The 24339-nt window shown below is 38.8% G+C and overlaps 1 protein-coding gene across 1 annotated transcript in view; it reads left to right on the top strand.

The window, feature by feature from the left end:
• Positions 1–24339, top strand: part of adam19a (ADAM metallopeptidase domain 19a) — a 196099-nt gene that overhangs the window by 27819 nt on the left and 143941 nt on the right. Inside the window, exon 2 of the mRNA XM_042400718.1 lies at positions 4105–4184. Within this exon, the coding sequence (XP_042256652.1) occupies positions 4105–4184 (80 nt within the window). The remainder of the gene's footprint in view (positions 1–4104; positions 4185–24339) is intronic.

Raw genomic sequence — 24339 nt, forward strand, 5'->3', positions numbered from 1 at the left:
GAGACTCCAGTTCAAGACCCGATGTGGGGACCTCCTTCATAAGGTAGTTTATTCATGAACACTTATTGTAACACTTAAATTTTCTAAAATTGAAAGTGTAATAAAAACAAAAACAGGATTTTTAAGCCTCTTTCCACTTTTTTATTCGAATACAAATACAGATACAAATAATTTTGCTGCCTCAACAAATACAGATACAAATACAAATACTGGGATCTCTGCACATCCCTACCTCTTAGTTACATCAAATGTGAACATCAACCGATACTCTATTTCTGACTCAGCCAATAAGCATAAAGCAGCCCAGATTTTATTTTTCAAGCACAATATACGTGTATGTATGTACAGTATATTTTTGCTTTGGTTTTTGTGTTTTCAGAAAACATTTTTGCCAGTAAAGGCCACATTAAGGTGTGTCAGATACCTGCTGTAGTTTGTTTGAGTTGGATAAAAGTCTTTTATAACTTAAAATACCTGACCATTTATGTCACATTTTTTTAAAAAACAATGTGGAAGTGGATCCACTTCAACTGGCACAACAGAAATATCGATTCCCTTATGAAATGTGTAAATAATATCTAAAAATGTTTCATGAAAACGGAACAACTTAAGACATTATAAAAGAATCTTTGTTCAATGGCATTGAAGGCTTTAAAAAAAATAGAAGAATACAAGCCTTTGAATGCACTAAATCAAATGAAACTTAATCTGCTAAATAAAAAGTCTGTTATCCATGGCCAAAATTTCATAATCAATTGTGAAAAGAGTGATTGGACACTGTCTGTTTCAATGTTTTGATCAATTCCTTGTTTCAAAGTAGTTAACATCTGTCTCTGATTGATACATTCTCTGTAAAATAATGTGCATTTGGATACTCCTACATCATTACCTCTTCCATCATGTTCTTGGTGTTAGCCTGGACTTAACACTTGCTGCAGAGTTGATTTTACCATTAGTGTCATGCGGAGTGGCGATGGCTTCCATGTCTCTGTGTCTGGCTCCTTATTAGTTGCTTTGGGCAGGTTGATTGGGTTTTAAGTGGCAGCAGGAAGTTGGAGATGAGAGTTGCAGTGCTCTAGGAAGGAATGATTAAGACATACAATACACATGCACACAGCTGCTGTCCTCATGCTGACGAGTTAATACACATGTTTGTAGCTTCTGGCTGAGTGGCTTTGAGAAAGTACACTCTGACGGTTTAGTTTTCTCTTTACCCTGAGTTTAAAAACCATCTCTGTTATGTATTTGAAATACATACATTACAAAAGGTTGTCTTGCTCTCTTCTTTTGTGGGTGGCCAACTGTTGGTGTGTGTGTCTGTGTGAGAGAGAGAGATTCAGATGCTTGATAAAATAGAGACTGAGGACTTTATAAGTCCATTACACTCCAGCAGTATGTTGCATCTTGTTCTGTCTTCCAGATGATATCAGCTAAATGTTCCCCGGAGTTGAAATGAAAGTTGTGAAAACCCCTTTGTCTGTTCTGTTCATTGCTTTCCTGCTAAAATGAAATGGTGATGTTCCAATGCTATCTGTGAAAGAATGTACAGCCGGCCCGGGCCGACGTGTATGAATCACTCTCTTTAAATTCAACATCCCGAGGCCTCAAACAGACATGGGAGGCAGACCTCAATCAGTCATTTAGTGATGAGGAATGGAGTGCCATTCTGCAAAACCCCAAAAAATCCTCTCGCTAGATTTGGACTAGATTAGTACAATTTATAATTCTAATAGGGTTTATTGGACCTCTGCAAAACTGCATATGGTGGGGGTTTAGAGGGGACCCAGCATGCTGGAGATGTGGGGAGGCCCTGGTCACCTTTATTCATTTGTTATGGTCCTGTCCCAAGGCTCAGAGATGGTGGACAGCAATTTATGAGAATATTAACCTCATCATGGGTCAGGACATTCCATTTCTACCTAGCCTATATGCATTGGGGGACTCAATGCCTGAATCCCAGACAAGTCATCATACTGGTCCGAAAGCTCCTTATTAGGGAATGGGAATCAGTGGATCTTCCTCCATCCAGGTTATTGTCCACTCAGTGAAGTATAGTGGCAGCCAATGAAGAGTTGACATAAACTGGCCAGACCTGTACCACACTAAATGCAAGAAATATATCAATTTCATTAAAGGGCCATGATGTTCAATAAGGCACCCTAACCCTATAATAATAATTACTTTTGCGAGATGAACGTGAAGTATATTGTGAACTTTCTACGCCATCACCCAGAGACTAACGTTAGCGGAGCAGAGCAGCAAACTCCAGCAGTAACAAATGAGACCAGCTGACCAACACACACTGCAACATTAAACAACTTAAACCATCTCTGAGGTGAAGAAAATAATTCGGTGCTCAGTCTGTTTCATCTCAAAAACCCTGCAGCCGCTCAGCATCTTGGACAACAATGTCTCTCCCCGGAGCTAACAGCACATCAGAGAGGCTGCTCTCCACTGCTGGAGACATGACATTAATAACAACACAGCAGAGCACTCCACCTGCCCCTCATTTGTTATTCTCATATTTTTATTTTACTTTGTTTTGGGGGGGTTTTTTGGTCATGTTTATCATTTTTCTTTCACTGTTGGTCAATCTCTTGTTCTGGCTATAAGTATTGTTTTCTTTCATTCATTGTGTTGTGATGTTATGGAAACAGTTAACAAATAATAGAAAACTTTAGTCATAAATAAAAATTCCAAGTCCTGAGAAATGTGTTTTTTAATTTGAAGTGAGCTCATGATTCATCTGGGCTAATAAAGTCATCCTGTTGAGATTCTTGCTCTGTGAAAATGGGAGCCATTATTCCACAGAACTGCACTGCTGCATTGAATCAGATGAAGCCAGTAAGAGAAATAGTTTTCCAATGACTGTGGCATATTTATTTAAAACTTTTAATTACCTTTTATGAAGATGGATCGGTGGTGATTGGCCATTATCATTAGTGGAGGCATGAGAAAATTATTATTATATGGAGATTGAATTAATGATATTCTGCACTCACAGCACCTGATCAGTTGACACAACAGTGACTCTATCACCAGTTGCCATGAGTGTGTACAAAAACATGCATGTGCCATTTTTCAGTAGTACACATGCACATTATTTTCTATAACGAGCTGACTTCCAGGGTGATGTAATCACGTGGAGATGAAGAATAAAATAAAATGTTAATTTAGGTTGTAGATAATTTGATGGGTTGCCATGATTTTTTGTACAGACATTCATGATCCTGAGAAGATGAATCCTAATCACTCTGGTGAACCCTGACTTTCCTTCTAGCGCCATCATGAGGTTGACATTTGTGGTTCAGAGCAAAATACCCCAGCAAATATTGGATGGATTCCCATGAAATGTAAAACTGATATTCAAGGTCCCTAGAGGATAGATTTTAATCACTTTGCTGACCCTGAGCTTTTCCTCTAGTACCACCAGCAGGTCAAATATTTAACTTTTCCTGTGATATGTCTCAACATCTACTCAATGGATTGGCACCAAAGGTTGGTTCAGATATTCGTGGTTCCCATACAATGTATCTAAGGACTTTAGTGATCCTCTGACTTTTCCTCTAGCACCACCATGAGGTCCAAATTTTTGGTCAAATTTTCATTTTGTCCAACATTTGGCTTTTTGACCAAAAACCTGCAAAACTAATGACATTTCCACCAACCCCAGCTGTGCTTTGTGTTTACTTCTAACTGGAAAATGTTAGCATGCTAACAAGCTAAACCAATATGGTGAACATATATACACCATAGTCTGGTGTAGCATAGAGGCATTGATATACATACAGGGGATTAAGGGTGTGTCTGCATCTATTTACGGCCCCAAGAGGTTATGGGTATTGTTGGAGAAATCAAACAGCTACCATATAACACCTGGTTTACCAGTCTTTCTACATCAGACTAGTTTTCATAATAGTATGGTTTATAGTGCACTTGGTCTGTAATCTTGCAGTGAGTTGACCCTGATTATTTTATTGGCATTTCTAACCTCCTCCCTGTAAGTGTTGTCCATCTGCATCGACCTGCCTCACATGTAATGTTACAGTCAATGTAAGCATTCCTACATCTTATTCACCTCCCTCTTGCTCTTTTGTCCTCCAGGGCTGCGGAGAGGAAGGACAGTGACGGCGCAGTGGCTTTCTCAAGGCCGAACCACAAGGGAGGCCGAGACCTCAACACAGGTCAGATAACACGTCGACCTTTTTCTGACCTAATGCTGACCCCTCCACATCTTGCCTTTAGCCATCAATTTAACTGTCTATGTTTAGAACAATATATCTGGCCGGTAACAATGACTTTTTAAGAAGAGTGAAAGTCCACAGTCTGCTTGTGGCCTCAAGAGCCTGCAGTGCCTATTACACCTAACAAGATTAAAGTGTTGTACAAACTGAGGAACACACAAACATTTTTCCTACTGCTACAGCCTTAGCAGTGGTGGGACCTGAGACATAAAGTTTGTCTTGAGCATGAGGAAAGGCCATGGGGGCATAAAAATGAAAAGGGTTCATCCATGCACTGAAGGGTGTGCATGATGAAGCAAATTCCTAATTACAACATCTCTTACAACCTCTATGGCTTTAATATTTAATAATTAATAATTACAGATGACCTTAGCTGCTTTTTCAAACTCAATTTTGTCACAGTCTGGTTTTATGGATGAATGAAGGGCATCTGTCCTTGTGTTCTTCTGTACTTGTATCCTGAGGGGACGCTTGACTCTGTGGTGTGGTTATTGATATGGAGGCTTTTTACTGCCCTCATTTTCAACCCACGGACCGCCTCATCCTTCACAACCTCCTCACGTGCAAGTGCACGCACCCACACATACTGAACATACACGCACAGGTGGGAGGACTAGCACATTAAAGACTATGTGACTCTTTGATGAAGAGGGAAGGAGTTTTTCACCTGTTTTACTAATTTGCCAGCAGTCAAAAGAACAGACAGTTTTAACAAATCTGTTTTCCAGGGTCAAAATTGGACTTACCCCAAAATTTGGATGCACAATACATTTCTGGTGACATCACATGATATTTGGGAGTTTAAAAAATCCTGTAACAATATATCTGCAGTGTAAAAAATAAACTCTCTGGTGGACAAATGGTGTAACTGTGACACTGTTTCTAAATTTGAACATATCTTTGGCATTTGTATACTAAAATTTCTTGTCACTTATCTGCCGTCATATACACAGACACCAATGTATCTGTTATAAGATAATATCGGCCAATTTCTTATCTGTACTAACTTTGGAAATATTCAAACTTGAAATTAGGGAAACCTCAGATATTAGCAAGAGACAAAAGTCGTAAACCCTCAAAAATATCTCTCTCCCAGGAGTTGTTCTGCACTACTTAGCTCAAATGTAAAGACCAGAAGATTGGACACTACAATGCAATAATAATGATAATAATAATGATAATTAATAATTTAATTGAAACAGTTCTACAGTATTAATAACACAGAATACACAACAGAAAGAAAATAGTAATGAGAGTTAAGATGAAAAAGACTTTCTGAATAGAAAGATATACTTTTGTCGCTAAATTCATTTTTAACCAAAACTTCAAAGACCAATGAAAGAAGGGATTGTACTTATAGTCTTGCTTTCAGTGTAGTTTTTTCACATTATTTAAAAGGCCCACAGAATTATTAGGTACTATAGGGGGTTATTTTAAAGCTTACTTGCTCAGTTACTGGTCATGTTCTGCATAGTTTTTGTTAGCTTGATGCAGCTCTGTACAAATCTGTGTCTTCCAGGTTATGACAAACCTGAAAGACACTGGTCCTTTCTTGGTTTGCTGCACTAGTGTCTGTCCTTAAGTCAGGACTTGACTTGATTTGACTCGAGTAACACTTGTCCGTGTTGTAGCTAAATAGCACTAGGATAACTACAAGCTAGTAGAGCCTGTGTTGTAGCTAAACAATGCCCATGTTGTGGCTAACCCGCTAGCATAACTACTAACTAGCACAGGCTGACCGATACAGAATGTTTTAGGGCAATATCAATATTTGAGAATTTTAAAAATCTGATGTTTCATTGTCATTATTCAGTTTTTAACATGAAATCAAAATATAAACAAACATTTTTGATAAAGATCCCTTAACTTTGGTTGTTAAAGAACTGTGACAAAGAGTAGGTGATTTTTACATTTGAAAAATAAACTTGTTTTTCATGGTAGACAATCTATGTATTTACAGTTTCTAAACTAAAACTCATCAAATGTATATTCAGCTGTGTACACCAACAGGGCTCTACTAGCTAGCTTAGCCAATTGCTAGCCTATATTTAACATTTTACACTGACTAAAACACAGTAGCTACGGAGCGGGTGGGTGGTGAATGGATTTGCTGGTCCAGAGACCTCTTGGAACAGGGGACACTTCTCCCTCATAATCTTAAAACACCGATAAGTAACTGGTTGACCAACTCATGTCCAGGGCTTAGGAACTTGTTATGTCAGTGATATCTCTGATTGTTGACATAGAGCTGGCTTGAAATGTCCAGTTAAGCATGGAAACATGGCTCAGTGCCTTCCTGTACAGATGTCCTGTTTGGCTTGATGGTTGTCTTGGCAAGGAAGGAAAAGTTGGGGTTGGCTTGGGTGGGGGAAATAGAGACTGTAGCCAAAGCTTGAGGCATGACACCCAGAGCAGTCATCATTCTTATTCAGGGCCTCTGTTCAACAAACAAAACAAAACTCAGTTCAGTTACCAAGACTTTCCTTCAAAATTGAATAATGACCAAGATAAAGACAAATAAATGCTTAAATATATTTTGAGACAGTTGATTGTGCAAAGTTGAGCATCAACTTTATTACCTACTTTGTTGTGGTTGTGTTTATTCATATTACCTAATGTTTGACCTAGGTCTTATTTTCATAGTTTTGTGCCATTCATATTAGTCATGAGAATATTTTTTTTACAAACATTGCTGAGACAGAGTCGCTGTTTCCCAAAACCCAGCTATGAAGTGAGTCGAAGTGAAAGGGCAAAATGGCAAGACTCAAGTTTATAAAACACAACAAAAACATAATTGCAGCAGACACTAGGATCTCTAGGCAGAAACACAAACCTGAAAGCCTTTTACTATAGCAGCACGTCAGGTGTTTGTCAGTTCATCCTCATCTTCCTGTGGTGATTGGCTGACAGACTCGGGCCAGCTTCTCCGATGGGCACCGTGTAATTGACGGTGATCACTGGAGGCGTCTGACTGCCTCTTGTGCATTTTAATGCTTACGATAATGGGAAAGTGGAGCCCTGCTGAGAAACATAACCACGCAGAATGATTCAGACCCATGCATTCATCTACATGCCAGAGTCCTTTCGCTAACCTGCATGCTAACGAGTAGATATTGATGCTTGACTGGCCAGTGTCAGCATTAGAGGGAAATGAAGAGGGTAAGAATCAGTATAGGAGAGATCAACAGGATTAGAAAGCAATGAGAAAGCAAGGTTGAGGACTAAAGGTGGTCAGCAACACATTCCTAAGACCTCTCATTTACATGAGAATGTTTTTCAAACGATCATTCAATGCAATGAGTTTAAAGGGTTCAGTATGCTTGAAACAAAATAGTTCCTACTATGTGTTGTCCAACTACATAAAAACTTCAGTGCAGTCCATAAATGCCTGATGAAACACAAATTATACTTTTTGCCTCCACATAACTACGAAGAGTCATTGTGTAGCTTAAATGCTGTCATCTGCCAACTTCCTCAGCTGTCCATGTGCTGCCCCTGCAGGTCTTTTTGGTCATTGTATGTGGCGATTGCACTTAAGAACACGCCCACTCTAGTATAAACAGAACTGCATGTGTTATGCAGTATATCTGATTCTTAGTGTCAAGGATACAGATAAGGCTACATTGGGGATTGAAGCCTACTCTTACAGGTGAGGGTGAATCTTACTAATTGCATATTCAGGAAGAAAATCATCTAAAACGTGTGACAGTCATTAAGTGGACATCTGCTATGGTAGCATCCGCCTTCTTTTATACTTTGAACTTCTTTCATTCTTTCATGCACAGCAGAAGCTGTTCAGCGTCAAAGGTTTCATCTATCACCATTTGTTGTTGTAGCTTCTATACTCTGTCTTATGTCCTTCAATTATTTGTCAGGGGAGTTCAAAGACTCACTGTGGCCTCTGTCTTCCTCCGCCTCGTTTTTTATCTCCCGGTCCTCTCTGAGCTCTGCAGCACCTTCCCACCTACCCCACATCTCTACTTTGTGTCTCCCTAGTGATTAGATTATCTCTCACCTCGTGAGCACGCTGGAGATGGCAATGACATTCACCCTGGCAAGATTAGGTAGTGCACACATGGCGGTAGACGCAGTGTGGAGGGGGGGGGGGGGGGGGGGGGGGGGGGCTGTCTACAGTTGCCTTTATGCACAGGAGCTTTTACATGCACATCACACAGTCACACTGATGATACCCACTAGGATTTAGCTGATATGGTTTGTCCAGTGAAACGTGACAAATTAAAAACCAAGAAAGAGGCATTAGAGCATTGTTTCTGAACTGGGAGTCCGTGGTATAAGTGCAAGGGGTCTGTGAATCAATCGGGGTACCCCTGGGGTCTTTAAAGGTATTAAAAAAGCATTGAATTTAATATTCTCAAAATAAGGCCTTAAAAGTATTGAATTTTGTTTACAAAGGTCTTAATTTTTTTTCTTGTCCTTTCATAGGATTAAATGAATTCTGTAATTTCATGAATAACTGTTAAGTTTAAAATGTTTTGTGTGTGTGTGTAATGTTACAATTTACTCTGTTTGGTGTGACCTGGATGTTACGACAATACAGGTACTGTTTACAGTACTGTTTGTGTACTGAAAGCCTATTATTGAAAGGATTTTACAAAATGCCTCAGGGAATTTTTTTCTTTAACTTTTTTCACATTTTGGCCCGCCATCTCTCCCCTTGAAGTGTTTGTAAGGGAAGATTCAAGGCACTTTGAGCTGTCAAATAAAACTGGATAGCTTTCATAAATCTTCAGAGCAAAGACATATTTGAGAGACTCAAGGCCAATTAAAGAGAAAAGTTTCCATAGTGTGTGTACAGTACACACATTTATGCACACTTAACATGTTTCAGCAGCAATCATATATTTGACACTGTGTTCTTATTTGGATTTTTAATCCAAATACACTTACAGAAAGTCAGCTGATCTACATGAAACATTAATTCTAGAGAAAAGACATGCATTTTGAATGTTTATAGTTTTGACAACATTGCATCACAGTGCATTTTTCTGTTAAGCCAAAATAGATTTTTCCTCTGAATTGTAATCTGGAAAGGCTTTGTGAATTAAATGCATTTTAAGACATTCATTCACAATAGTTAAAGTGAAGCTGATGATTTCGGCAATGTATTCTGCATATAATATACTGTATGTCATCTTGGTCATTCCTGCAGAAACATTTTATATGCTCATCCTCTCACTCATACATGCAGTAATCCCCATTACTGCATAAGAATACGTTCAGACGTACAGAAATTAGTTCAGAAATTAGTTCAGAAATAATCGTGTCTACCATGGCCTTAGCATCCCCTCTTTGAGAACTGACATAAGCATGCATTCAGTTGCTTTGCATGTTTTTAAATGAAACAGAATATAGTAGTACAGTATAGTCTCACTTCCATTGAACCTCATCCAGACACAATAATTATGGGTTAGGATTAGGGTTAGGGGTTAGGGTTAGGGTTAATAATTCTACCAAACTGTAAATTGGATGCCAACATTTTTAATTGTTCAGGTTGAGTAAACATTGTGATTTCAGTAAATAGGCTATGGATAATTTGCTTATTATTATAAGGTATGGTTTAGTTAGGGAAGTAAACATTTGACTAAGGTAAGTGAAAGATCATGACAGTCCGATATTAATTGTTGTGATGGGAACTCAGGACTTGGATGTTACACGCCCATCTACCACAACAACCCTGCAAAGCCTTACTTTCCGCCTTGCTACAGTTAAACTACCTCTAGGAATTTACTTGTCCAATATGATTGACCCGATCAACTAAAAATGGTGTTCCTCCACGGCGGATGGGATCAGATCATTATTTCTGTCAACACATTCTGTACACTTAAACAGGTGTATATTGCATTTCAGAGAACTTTCCTGATAATCTTGGCTGGATGGCTGTTTTTCCAAATATCTTGCGATAGAAGTAGCCCATTTCTCCAGTTGCCTGCAATGATTAATGCTTAGAGACAATTGGTTAGAAACTCAACCAGATCTGTTACAACTGAGAGATGTGTTCCTTTGCTCTGTATGTTAATGCTTTGATTCGTCCATTCACTTAAAACTTTCTTCATGACCAAATAAGTATGGAATAACTTGTGGTATCACTTGGCAGCCTCTCAACATGACTCAGCGTCAAGCTATTTACCCTTTTGTCATGGATATGGAATCTAGAGTTGCCTTTTTTGACTGAAATATTTTTTCCTGTAATGGACATGTCAGAAACTTTTACGACCCCCCTCCCCCCAGTCAGTGACACGGTGACAGCAGACTAACCAAAGTAGTCCAGCCATCCTTTTCCCCATCCATGTGTACCAGCTCCTCCTGGAGAATACCAAGATGTTCCTAGGCCAGATAAGAGATGTAATCCCACCAGCTTGTTCTGGGATCTCCTTCATATTGGAGTTGCCTGGAAAACCCCTAAAGGGAGGCGTCCAGGAGATGTCCTTATCAGATGCCTGAACCTCTGCTGGAACCACCTCACGGGCGGAGGTACTACTCCAAGCGCTTTCTGGATGTCTAAGCTCTTCACCCTGTCCCTAAGGGTGAACACAGACACAAAAGACCCGCAAAGAGTCTTTAGTGTCTCATTTTGGCCACTTGTATCCATGATTTTATTCTTTTGGTCATGACGTGAAGTTCATGACCAAAGGTGAGGGTTGGAATTTAGATCGACTGGTAAAAGCTTCCTCTCCAGGCTCAGCTGGTACAGCGCTTACATTATTGCAGATGCCATATCCACCATATACAGTGATCAAAATTGATTATGCAGATTTCTCAACTTCTTTAAGTTTGTCTTCAAAGTAAATGGTGCATTGCAGCACGGCAGCTCGACTTTCCATAGTAGCATTACACAATGTTTTTTGTCTCAGTTTGGCAGAAGGTATACCATGTTATTGTAACATCATAGGTGTGAATCTGGCCAAGGACTTTTGTTGCATGTCATCTTCCATTCTCGTCTTTTCTTTCTTTCTGGGTGTGCAAACCAATTTCTGCAGACTACCAGTTTGAGTAATATTTCGATTTATGAGTTTGAAGACAACAAAACACTGTATAGCAGTTTGTAATGCTATGAGGAAGTTTTTACACAGTAGTCTCATCCTTTATTTCAACGATTAGCGGGTTCAATGTATTTTGTGGACGACCCTGAGTTTTTTGCCAACGACCCATGCACAAGGGCCCCTGGTCCCATTGAAATGAATGTAGGGACTGAGGTTTTTCATGAGGCATTAATGTTAGTCTGACCTACAATAGGAAAATGATAGAAAAGTTATAATATATCTACAAAGGCCAAGTCATTGTCTGATTTTGAGACATTTCAGTGCCAGACTCTTTGTCTGTGCAAATCTGTTATTTTGTTAATTCGACAGTTAATCAAAGCGTCTTGTTGGGAAGACTGAATGCAATAGTTTGCCGTTGGCTTGCATACCATACTAAGTTTGCCTCCCAACTTTTTGTCTTTCCTTTAACACACAAACATAACAAATGTCTCTTATTGTTGCTGTAATTCTAGACTGACCCGGCTGACTGTCATTACTGGCACAGGAACTGACCAAGATGTTAGTGAGGTGGAAGCGGAGATGAAAGACAGAGATTATAGGTTTATGGGAGATTTTGTCAGACAACAGGACAAATGATTAGCTCTTCAAAAACTTAAAAGCATTGAAACATATTTTCATACCTTCTTGGAATCAAACATCTCTGGTGGATTTAAAATAGCACCTTTTTAATAGTATTTTTAGTCAACCTTATAAGACATTAAATAGTTTTTTTTGGACTAAAGATATTTTTGTTCACTTTCATCTGATTCTTCCATTAAACCTGAAACGTATAGTCGGCATTCAAGCTACAGAGTAAATTGTGGCAGATGTTCATGCTTGTGAGAATCACACCTGTGAAATGGTTTTATCTTTCCAACGTGAAAACATACTGGAGTGAAAACAAAAGCAGGCGAACATCAGTGTATAGACAGAACCAAATGACATGTTTGCTTGTTCTGAATGCTGTTCATCACATTGTCCTGGACCGTCACTGACAGGAAGGAGCTGCGCTACATTCTGTTCATTGTTGCAACGTTCGCCTTTTCTCTCTCTCTTCCTTTGTGTACATCTGGCTTTTGTACGCTCTCCTGCATTTCTGCTTTGTGTGTATTGAGCGAAGTCAGCAATAAGCTGCTATCTGTATTCCTGCCAAACCCACCTTCCCACTGCTGTGTGCCATGGTTTGGGTTTTAGCTGGGAGTGATACATCTGAATTGATATTTTGTGCCGATATTTCTGTATCTTAGTATCTTTATATATAAACACTTCAGGGCCAAACATTTGTAAAAATAGTATTTCTTCCATAATATTTTCTTGTCATGAAGGAAAAGCTTTTTTAAGACCCTCGTTGGACCAGGGCTGTATCCAGGATTTTAGAAAGACTGAGGTCATGGTTCAAAGCCACCCCCAGCCTTTTTAGGAAGGAAATTCTTCTGGAAACTGAAAAGACTCGAGTGTAAATAAAAAGTGATTAAAAAAATCATACTGGAACACAGTGGAGGCTTCAAGAATAATAACACAAAAAAAACTTTGACACCAGGAGATGTGTTCAGAACTTCCATGGTGGACCAGAATGAGTCAATGAAGTTATTAAACTATATTTATCATGTAGAATGAAAAAAAGAACTTCAGTTTGAGCCAATGGTTGTTCAGTCTGGGACAGTTGAAAGTAGAATTCGGGACAGTTGAGGGACACTAAGGAAAAAAAAGTTAATTTCGAGCCCCGTCTCTGGTGTCAAATCCCTGCAGCCAGGTTCCAACATCTGCTGGAAATTCTTCCCCATAAAAGCGGAGGTGTAAGGTTTGGGTGTATTTTTGGCTCATATTAACCTTGGATTAAGAGGCTCCATAATGAGGCATGATTCACTGCACCTCTTAGTGTTTCTGGACACACATTTGATTTAAACTAATATCTCAAACACATTTTAGAAGATGAAAGGCTGCACAGCAACCCCTGTGAGGACAGCCAGGTGTGTGTGTGTGTATGTGGTGGTGGGTGGGTGGATGGGTGGGGGGGGGTAAAGGTAGGTGAGGACAAAAGCAGAAGTGTGGAAATGTCAACACCAAGCTTTCATCACTTTCTACCACCTCCCTTTTCCTCTCTTACTGGATCATGCAAGGTCAGGCTGCAGGGTCAGGAATGTGAAAGCAGTAGGATACGTGTCTCTATAGTGTTTGCTTCTTTTTTCCCCCCACTAAATCTGGATATCATCCCAACCTTTATAATGTAAAAAGCAAACAAAATTGAAACAGTCATTTTTGCACGCAAATCCAAGCTGTCAGTCTTAATTTGAAATGTTGCTGCACAATAATGTAGGCTGTGTGGGGGCGGAAGAGCACTGGAAAATATTCAGGGGGAGGAATTACATTTCTAGAAAAAAAAAAGTCTGCAGCACTTCAAAGCAGCAGATTGTGTTATACAAATCTAAATTCATTTGCTGCTCATGTCAGGGAGAGTGGACTGTTGTTTGATTTTTTTCGGTGGCTTAACATTTTCATTTTCTCCGACAACAATGGAAGAGGAGAAATTCTAAAACTAAACTCTTCACTGCATAGCCTGATGGAGTGGATTCCTGCTTTGGTTGAATAACACAGCAGATAATTGATTACTGTATATCTGTTCACACTGTATGCAAGTATCCAATATTGTTTGTGGAAATGTTGAGATTTTATTACTGTATTATTATGAAAATGTGTGCATCCGCAGCTCTGCAATAAAAGGGAAATAATAGTAGCGGCTTTAATAAATATCAAGTCACTTGCGTTACTCGATTTAAAATTCAGGCTGAAGGTGAGTTTCATGTTTTTTCCACATTACTGAGTGACACATCTTGACTTTGGGGTATATATATATATATATATTCATAACCTGGGGCACTTACTTCAGCTTTCAGCAATTCCTGCATTGTTTCCAAGAGTGTGTACAACAGTTTTTAAACTAACACCTCATGTGAATAGTTTCAAACCAAATATCTTTCGCTAAACATTTTTATTCAGCATTATAGGACTGCTACATGGTCTGTTGTATTCTTTCTGAATTTTGTGCTTTCTGATGACAAAATGTGCTTAAATTGTAAATAATGTCTAATCATGTGGTGGATGAATAAAATTCCAACAATTCAATGAGAAAGTATTCAAAATGTAATCAGACGTTGAATTAAATGGAATACCTCAATGAATTTGTAATGATGCAACACAACATTGCACTATTTTTCAGAGAAAGTGCTTCAATATACAGTACACTCAGACATTAGCATGAAGAAGTGAAACAGATATGTAAGCACTATGGCCTGAAGTAATCCTGCATGTTTTTGAGTCATTGCGCTGTGTGCTGTAACAAATAATAACCACAAAATAACATTGGCAAAACGAGGCTTATAGGGAAGAGATTTGATCTACGATTTGCCTCCCAAAGCCAGGCTGAAGCCACTAACCAGCTGTAGAGACTGTATCATTGGGATTTTATCTCTATCTTCTCCATACCCTTATTGGTCCAGTTCATACTCTTACTGGTTCTTTTCATTACTAAATAATTGAGGGGTTTTGAATTATTAATTTTAAAAAAGAATACATTCAGAACAGGATTAGAATTGATTTATATTTTAAATATAACTAAATGTTGTTTCTAGAGCAGCAACAGTAAAGTTTCTATATAAACTCAATAATATCTCACTGGAAACAAATCTAAAATGTCAATAAAATAAATAATATTTCTGACATGAAAATACTGAGTGAAGTTTAGAAAGAATGAAGAACATAGACATCTACCAGTCACTACCAGTACCAGTAGTCTTTCCTCCTGCTGCTGATGTGATTTACTGCTGCAGGTACTGCTGGTAGAGAGGAGGAGCTGCTTTGTCTCAGTCAGCAGTGAAGTTTACAAGAATTTGCCAAATTTTAAGACTCATGGAAAACTAAGCTAAACACTTAGGCTACATACAGACAGCTTTCATTTTAGCTTGTTCATAACAATTCACTACGGACAAAGCAGGTGGAAATATCACTTTTCAACATGTTTATACTTGTTGAACAGGTGTTAGCTTTTATTGCATTTTCAATAATGAGCGTAGTTGTCGTCAACTCGAGTAAAACTTTATCTTTCACTTCACCTGGTTCACTGAAACATAACAGTAAAATGACACTCAGCATGTTTTTTTTCTATTCATTCGGCTAGGGTGCTGTGAAAAACCACTTAAGGAAAATCCTGATATTTATAAATTGCATCCACATTTTGACAAATTCCGCAATATTTCACATTTTACAGTTCAGATTCTATTTTTATTATCAAATTCTGCAATTCTGTCTGTGTTTTCTGCAATGTGGAAATCATAGGGCCCTAGTTAAAAGCTTTAGAGCTCTGATTAATTTTTCTGATACGTTTAGAAGCCCACACTCGCGCATTGGCTTAGGTCATTGCACATCTTCTTTCCAACTAAAATGCTAAATCATAGTTCAGTATGTCACGGTTGAGGTACCGCCTTTCCCTTATTTGTAGCCAGGAAAAACTATATATACCTTTCTTGTGGCAAATATTTTGATTTGTCTTTGCTGGAAAAGTACTCTGTTTTATTTAGATGTGGCAGGAAGCGATATCAGCACTGGCACACCTAAATGTAATGCAGAAATCATTAACATTACTAGTTACTCCTGTGTTTGTCTACTCAAAATGTCCACCATTGGAAAGGTCTATTTAGGGGAAGGAAAAGACAATGTAAATGCATCCCCTAACGAAACCAAAACAAGATTCCATAGATTATTTTAACCATTTCCTACTGCAATGTTTCTTCTTGCTATTCCCAGTCTAAATACAGAGCATTGTTTGTCACAAGATTGCAGTAGTTTATAATAGCCTACACATTTTTCTCCACAAAGTCTGGAATTTGTACGGCATGGACATACTTCATTAAATGAACTGAAATGAAATTGACCCTTCGCTGTTTCCCTTTGCTAACTGCTGGAGACACAGCTGTGCTGAAACTCTTTTTGTTTTCCTGCCTGATTGACAATGAGATGTTAAGCAATGCTGGAACTGCTCATCCCCAGTGTACATCTGGTTCCTTCCTCTTGTGACCATTGTTGAGCAATAAATTGGCAAACCATCTCCAATAATACTCCATCTGGACACGCACACATGACATCAGTGGCCAGATGCACAAATGAGTTGGTGATAATAAAACTGACAATTTACTTTTCAACTCAAGTCTAAAGCTCTGATAGTGGTCTACTGGCTACAATGATTTTATTATTACACCCCACATACTGACTGAAGGATAACATACTGACTAGAGCCAAACCCATACTGGATTTGTAAGGCCAATGCCATTTTTGAGGGTTTAAAAATCCAATAATGGTGTATCGGCCAATATTCATTTTTTAAGATTCCTTATATTTAGTTATTGAAGAGTTCTGACCAAGATATGTACTGACCTGCACATTATGCAGTTGTAAATGTTTTTCATAGTCAAAAACTCTAACAGCAACTACAACAGTAAACTTCACTAGAATTATTTTTGTTTTTGTTAATTCTAATTGGCTAGTAAGCAAGGTTTCTCCTTTTTATAGGCAAAAACTAATCACACAGTATAATAGGAATTAGGCTAAATTAATTTTTCATAGTTACAATAGCCTGTCACCAACTACTATATCTATATATATATATATATAGATAGATAGATAGATAGATAGATAACATATATATATGACTGCTGTCAGGCTTATTTAGCTTACACAATAAGGTGAAATTTGAGGGGGCGTTGTTAATTATCATTCAAGTCATGTATTTCCCTCACAAATGAGCACCTTACCATACAGACACACAAACTCTGACTATGTTCTGCTGCTCAGCTGTGACACTTTCACTGGTTGATGTTAGATGAAAACTGGCCATTAGTTCTCTGGGAATACCAAAGTATTCCTCGTTCATCAAGGAAAATGTATAGAAACCAAGATAAAAATATAGTAAGTAGTATAGTATTTCTCAGTAGCTGTTCTTGTTGGATCTAACAGTGTCTGAATGTTTTTTCACAGAGGTTTTGGGGATTGGACTTGGTCTGACATCTTTTGAAACTTAGCGAAACCAACAGTCCACCAAGCACACTAACGTCATGCCATTATGTGAGAACGCAGTATTTGCACTTCTCTCTAGCTCTGTTTTTTTTTCATTTTTGGCACAACTAATCCTGTCACTTTTTGTGTGTTCAACCATGAATACTGTCTATCAAAGCAAGCTTTTCGCCCATACTTCAAGTGTGACATTTTGGAACAGCTTTTAACACTTTTACTTTTAGACGTTGTTGGACAAGTTAATTTTAAGCAAACTGAACCTTTGAGTTTGTGGCTTGCTCGTCTGATTCCTGCTTTCAAGGGGAAATGTTTGCCCACTGGTGGCTTTAGATTAAATGTCAAGGGGATCATCAGAATCATTAGTAATCATCCTCTGGAGAACATGAATATCCACATGAAATTTCATGGAAATCTGGACAGTAGTTGTCAAGATATTTCGCTCTTGACTAAGCCGTTGGAATAAACATATTACTGGCTCTTGTGTTTATTCTGAAAAATATAGATATTGATGATTTAGAGTTGTTTTCCTGTATGGGTTAGCTGATAATGAGCATGATATTACCATTATCTATGCTAGATCTATAACCGTTTCTGGCAAAATGAACATAGGCCTTGCACTGAGTAAAGAGTCACCCATATGCTCTGTGCTCATCAGTAAATCTGACAGCAACAGATGCATTTCAGAAATTATATTTGTTTTTTACATCGTTTTCACTGTCATGCAGTATGAAACATTTGTCATCAGATCAACCAACAATGAAATCTTGTACATATTTCCCATCAGTGCATTAGAAAGATTCTATGGTCTGGTCATGAGCTTAGGAACAACACAGCTGTTTTCTTGCAGGCAGTCAACAACAGCTGGCTGTGTAGTATCCAAAAATCATCCAATTATGTCTTTTTTTTTTTTTTTTTTACATTAAGATCATATCTTCTGAATCCCTTGTTTGTGATTTTGCTGGAAGTTGGGCTTGTGGGTTTGATTCTCAGCAGAGATGCTTAATTTGAGATCAGTGATTCTCAAAATTGGATCCAGAGGAGCGTTTAGGAGATCTCTAGCAACCTGATGAATAGTATCATTAAGTTGTAATTTTCTAGAAATGATCTCAGTTAGAAAATGTAAAAGATTGACTATTGTAATCATACTCTAGGTTGTACTCTCCCTGAACATGGAGTCCAAATGATCAAATAAAATCTTCCCTGTCCTTCTGAAAGACTAATCGAATTGGCTGCTTGTCTCTTAGTGTGTCTTCTCACTTAAGGAATTTTTGAAGTCTCTATTTTTCCTCAACTGTCAATCATATTATTTTATATTTTGTACTCACTGCTTCTAAATATTTATATATTCCTCTATACTAGTCACTCATTTCAAAATAAATAGACTATTTTACTGGGAGCAGTGCTTCATCACATCTTGTCATATTCCATTAGGCTCTTAAAAATCAGCAATAGGGTCCCTCTTACTTTCAAAATTCTGGGCAGTTCTTTTTCCACTGCATACTAAACACAGGGAAGCTTCAAAGATCACATGATATTACAAGCAAGACAGTTTTACATTTCTTTGACATACTGGGTAAAGCTTGGAAAGAGGAGACGTCACAGTTACTGTTGACACCATCAATCAATTGGGTCTTCATAACAGTACCAGTCTGGTCCAATAATGGTGTGTCTTGGTGGTAGAAAACTCAAGATGTGCTTTCGTTTAGAAAGTGTCCTGGAGCTTTCAACTGTGTTACGCGATCTTCATCTTACAAGCTAGTAAGTGCACTTTGAGTTGAGTGTTCTGTACAAATCGCTATTTCCAAGGTCAAGAGTGAACTTTTGAGCTCAACTTGTAGGCCAACACGAATGAAAGTCTTTAAAGTACTCACAAAGACGACAAGTTTGAACATCTACAATTCCATGACAACTGAGAAAACTCTATTTGTCGATGAAGATCAGGTGATACAATTGAAAGCTTAAGAACAAGGTATTCAGTGGACCGTCATTTGAGATAACCTTGTCAAACTATTTCATGATTCTTTACTTTGTACTAATTGCTGATGACGCCATGCAATGAATTCAGTCTGATCTGATCAAACTTACTCAGCATTACTGGCTGTTATCTGCCTTTAACTCGTAGCTAAATATATCCAGCAACATGTCTGCCTGATAAATAACTAAGATGCGTAAGGTACATCTAAATATAGTGTGTCGAAAGCATAAAGAATGCCTTCAGGGTCTTTAACTAAGCTTTTAAAAGCAATCATAGCTATTTATTCTTCCAGTGCTTATGTTCATGTCATTCAAATCAGAAACTGAAGCCAGCTCAGAGGATAAAAAGATTTACAGTTTATACATAATGAAGTGTTTTGGGTGGAGAAAGGTAGGGGGAGAGAGACATTAACAGATGTACCAAGGCAGAAAAAGAGAGCATGGATAGATCCATTGGGAGTCTTGTTTTGATCGCAGCGGGGTCGGCTTTCTGAACGGCATGGAGGGAGAGTCTACAGCTGTGCTGTTCCAATAGGAGGCTCCTTTGATCAGGCTCTCTTTAGAATACAGAGACATCTTCGACAATGAGCAGGGAGATGTCAGTCTGCTGGGGTTTAGGGATATTTCAAGGAGCACAAATGGGATATGACTTGTTTTCAAAGGAAATTTTTTGTTTGAATAGTGAGCAGTGCGTTTTTTTTTCTTTAAACAGATGCCAACTGACTCATAAAAACACACACACACACAAAGAAATGGAGAGTGACACTAGCATACCAACACACAAAACACACACACACATTCAGTTAAAAAACACTTCTTTATTACATTCACCGTGCTCAACCAGCATAAATCAGATTCCTTTTCCTCACGATAAGCGTCCTAAACTATCTATCTTGTCTGTAGAGATAAGGGTGCAAACAGGCAGCACATTAAAACACTGTCAGCATGAGCAAGAGTCAAACTTATAAAGAACCTTCTTGTGTTTCCTCCAACAATTCATCTCTGTCCACACTGCCTTCGGATGAAGCTGGTATCACCAGGCACTCACTATGTATTTGTTTTTACTTCTTCAATATTTAACTGAAACTACAAACTTTCCCTAAACTTAACCAAGTGCTTTAAGTTGCCTAAACATGGCCTTAAAAAAGTGAATCATGGTTTAGTTGCCAGGAGAGGATACTGCAGGGCAAACAACTGAAATGTTTTAGTAGCCTAAACCTACAACACATGGGACACACAAACCTATGTCTTTGGTCTCAAGTCTTCACAGGTCTAAAATTTTGGACACAATCTGAAATGACCAGTGGAAATGAACCAAAAGTGCATAGATTAATTTAAAAAAAAAAAAAAAGATGTGATTCAAATACACCTGAAGATCACTAGACCTTATCCAAAATGTGGTGGACCTAAGCAGAGAGACCACCAACACTGACAGCATCATCTTGTCACCTCTGATCACCACGTGATCACCACATGATCAGAGGTGACAGTGAGGCCTGTCAGATCCAGTCAGACACTAAACATATTGACACAAAGACTATGGCAATATAGTGGGACTCTACTATACCAGATATATAAATTGGGCCTTGCCCAACTCTGGTTTTGGATTGGGTTTCAGTTACAAGGAACCAAGTGAATCTTTGAAGACCTATATTCCCATCCATTCACCCTGACCTCCACCATATGACTTCTGTGTGTCATTGTTACAGTGTTATACCATTTGAAGCACTTGCTGGATGTATTGCACAGACAGTAGTCGAGGTAGAGTAGCCATAATGGGGTGATCGGGGGAGTGCATGTAATAAAACCGCTGCTTTTCCGGAGAGTTGAGGCATATCGATGCCTGGAAGTCGGACAGTGGTGTTAAGAATATTGAACCTCCTGGATTGGAAAAAGTGTTGCTAGTGAATGGAATTGTTGGAGCTTTATGTTTTCTCCATTGTGTATTTGGCAAAGCAAATGAGTATATTTTGTAGGAGACAGGGTTACACCAGGTGGTGTTACATACATCCAGGGGGGTATCATGTTGGGTTGGCGCAGTGCTAACTGAGAATGTGGTACTTCTGCAGTAAACCTCTTTGGCAAAGAGAGAGTTCCCAGGACCTGAAAGTAACTGAAAGTAAGAGTCGAACAGAACAGAGATCTCTCATATCCCTTTTCCAAGAAGTAGGCCAACTGCACAGAGAACTCAGTCTGTCACACCAGGGTCTCTCCTGCTTCCAAATTCTGCTCTCTAGTCACTTTCCTGAAAATTGAGAAACATTTGGAGTGCACATGCAGCCAGCAGAAACTGAATTTGCAGATAGCCCTGCACTGGCTCCGGCCTGATAATCCTGTCATGTCGCATTTGGACTCCGTTATACTGACCAGGCTTGGGTTTCGTCCCAGTGCGTCAGTGAGAACCGGAAGCAGTGATCAGACAGCATGAGCACTCAACAGATGTAAAAAGGATTGTGACTCATTTCAAACATCTTGTTAGCAGCTTGTTATGAATTGAAAACTGCTAAGTAGTCCAGATATGCTCCTCCCTCTCTGCAGAGCACAGCAGACAGTCCAGTGCTACATCTTAATTCAAGCCATATTCTCAGCCTGCATTGTGTGAAAATGAAATGGAGAGCCCTCAAAGGTCCTTTGTATGATAGGAAATTGATTGCCATTTGGTATTGAATGGCTGGAATTCAACAGCAGAATGCAAAATTGGAAATAAAAAAAGAAAGAAAGGTAAGGAAGAGTGATGTGAATGCTGCCCCTCGTTAGAGCAAACTGAGTTGGAGGTAATTACAATCGGCCTCTCTTTCCACAGAATGGATTAGATAAGGATTGATACTGTAATAGTGCTTTCATTTCAATTTCATTTCAACAGTCTTTGCTTATGTATGTGTGTGTATGTGCCGGTTCTTGCTCTTGTTTGTTTGAAAGTGATTTTGTGTATGATGTGTGGTATGAGCGTGTGCATATGGAAGTGTGCGAATCAGTAAATGGTTTCACATCGAAGCTCAGCGAAAGAATCTATCACACACCGATGAAATGAAGTGAGAAGAGAGATGGAAGCAGCACATTTGGCTTGAAGTCTCAGAAACGAATAGCACTGTATTTAATTTTGGGACGGTACTCTGTCAAAGCCGGAGTCAGTGACAGAAAGTTGGACGAGGGGGTTGGACCGTTCTCTGTGTTCACACGGTGGGGTGGAGATGGTGGGGGGAGGATGGAGCTTATTGAGTGTAGGTCATCCTCTGGCCCATATGTGCTCCATAATGCACGCATTTCATCTTTTACACAGTTAAAGGCACATTACTCTATATTTCATTATTGACACAGAATAAAAAGAAAGTGAAGGAAACATTTATTTTCAGACTGTTAATGTGCGTGCCATACTAAATCACTTTGTGTGCGTGCGTGTGAGTAAATGTTATGTATTGATTTCCGATTGCGAGATGGCCTCAGTTCCATCCAAGTTGACTCTCAGAGTCATTATATAGATTACATCTCTGCATAATCCCTTTCATCCAAATAAAAGCAGAATGACACACTAGATATCCATCATTTCAGCTGAACCGAGGCATGATGATCTCCATATGACTTGTGTTGTGTGCAGATGGAAAGCTCAGTAAAAGGAAGGCCGGGTTTATTTTGACTCAGTCGCACATACACGCTCTTGCTGCTTGAAATATTCACTAAAGCACCAAATGTGGATTAGTCCACCACTGAAAATAGTCCCCAACAAATGAGCTATTTCCTCCTGTTTGTTTGTTAAAAACTACAGTTGCCAGCTGTTTTAGGAGATTACTGATTACTTTTTTTTTACTCGGGCTTGCGTGAGTGAGTGCTACAGACAGAGAAGGGGAGTCAGAAAGTATCGAGAGGCTGACACAGTCGGCCTCACGCGAGAACATTTTTGTATCCTGCTCTGACTTTTCTCTGCAAGGTTTGTTTGTACGAGTGTTCCAAATCGGGGGTCAACAAACTCTTAACTTCTCGGATTTGTCGTAAATCGCTCATATCAGCCTGATGAATGTCAGCTGTTCATGAAGAGGTGAATGTTCCTGAGATTTCATCATTATAATCATCAACACGCCTAAAATGTCCATATTCTGTTCCGCTCCATTTGTAGGTGAGTTTCATTCACAAAAATGTTCCCATAGAGTCAAACAGAGAATTTGAGGTCGCTGCTGTCAGAAATCAGCAGACTCATTTATCAGTGTCAGTAGTTGTATTAGAGGAGCTGGAACAATTATAAAATAAAAATCCAGCTGCCAACGTGGTGTCATCAGAGCAGCGCTTTGCTGTGACAGAAATAAAGAGGGAATGTGACAGTCACAGAGATATTAGAGGAGAGAATATTATAGGTGATGTTACACTGTCGGGTACAAAGAGAAAATTCTAAGAAAATTGGTGAATGCCACAAATGATCTTAAATCACTGGTACATGCCACTATAGAATGAGCATTGTTGAGGCCCAGTGTTGTGGTATTTTCATGAGATTTGTTGACAATAACAAAAATATTGAATAATTCCAGCATAAGACTGAAATTAATATCCAATATACCCTTCTGTTACCATGTGCTCACATGTTGCAGATGATTGTATGTGAATGTTCTGTAAAGCAATTAACCAATGTTTGGTCAAAAGGCTAGTCTGGTGACAGTTCTCCATAGGTTAAGTTTTTAAATTATCCACCAGGACATCAGTGGCCAATCAAATCTCTTTTTACCAATTTTGCACCATGAACAATAGAATAATAGCCTAGCAAGAGTATAAGAAGTTCACCAGAGGCTTCAGAGCTTCTCGGCTTTCTATAACTGTTATTTTAAAAGGTCAGTTCACTCGAAACTCAAAAAACCTTTTCTTACTCCCCTCTAGTATCAAACCATGCAGATATGAAAGCCAGTGGTAGGGGATGATGCTTAGAAAACTCTGTTGCTTGTGTTTATCAGGATCTATGAAAATATTTTATTGATATGTTCTGTACTTTGGTACGTTGTATGTGGGACATCATGTCCTCCATAGCTACATCCTCC

The sequence above is a fragment of the Thunnus maccoyii genome, chromosome 22 (genome assembly GCF_910596095.1).
Source record: "Thunnus maccoyii chromosome 22, fThuMac1.1, whole genome shotgun sequence".
NCBI lineage: Eukaryota > Metazoa > Chordata > Actinopteri > Scombriformes > Scombridae > Thunnus > Thunnus maccoyii.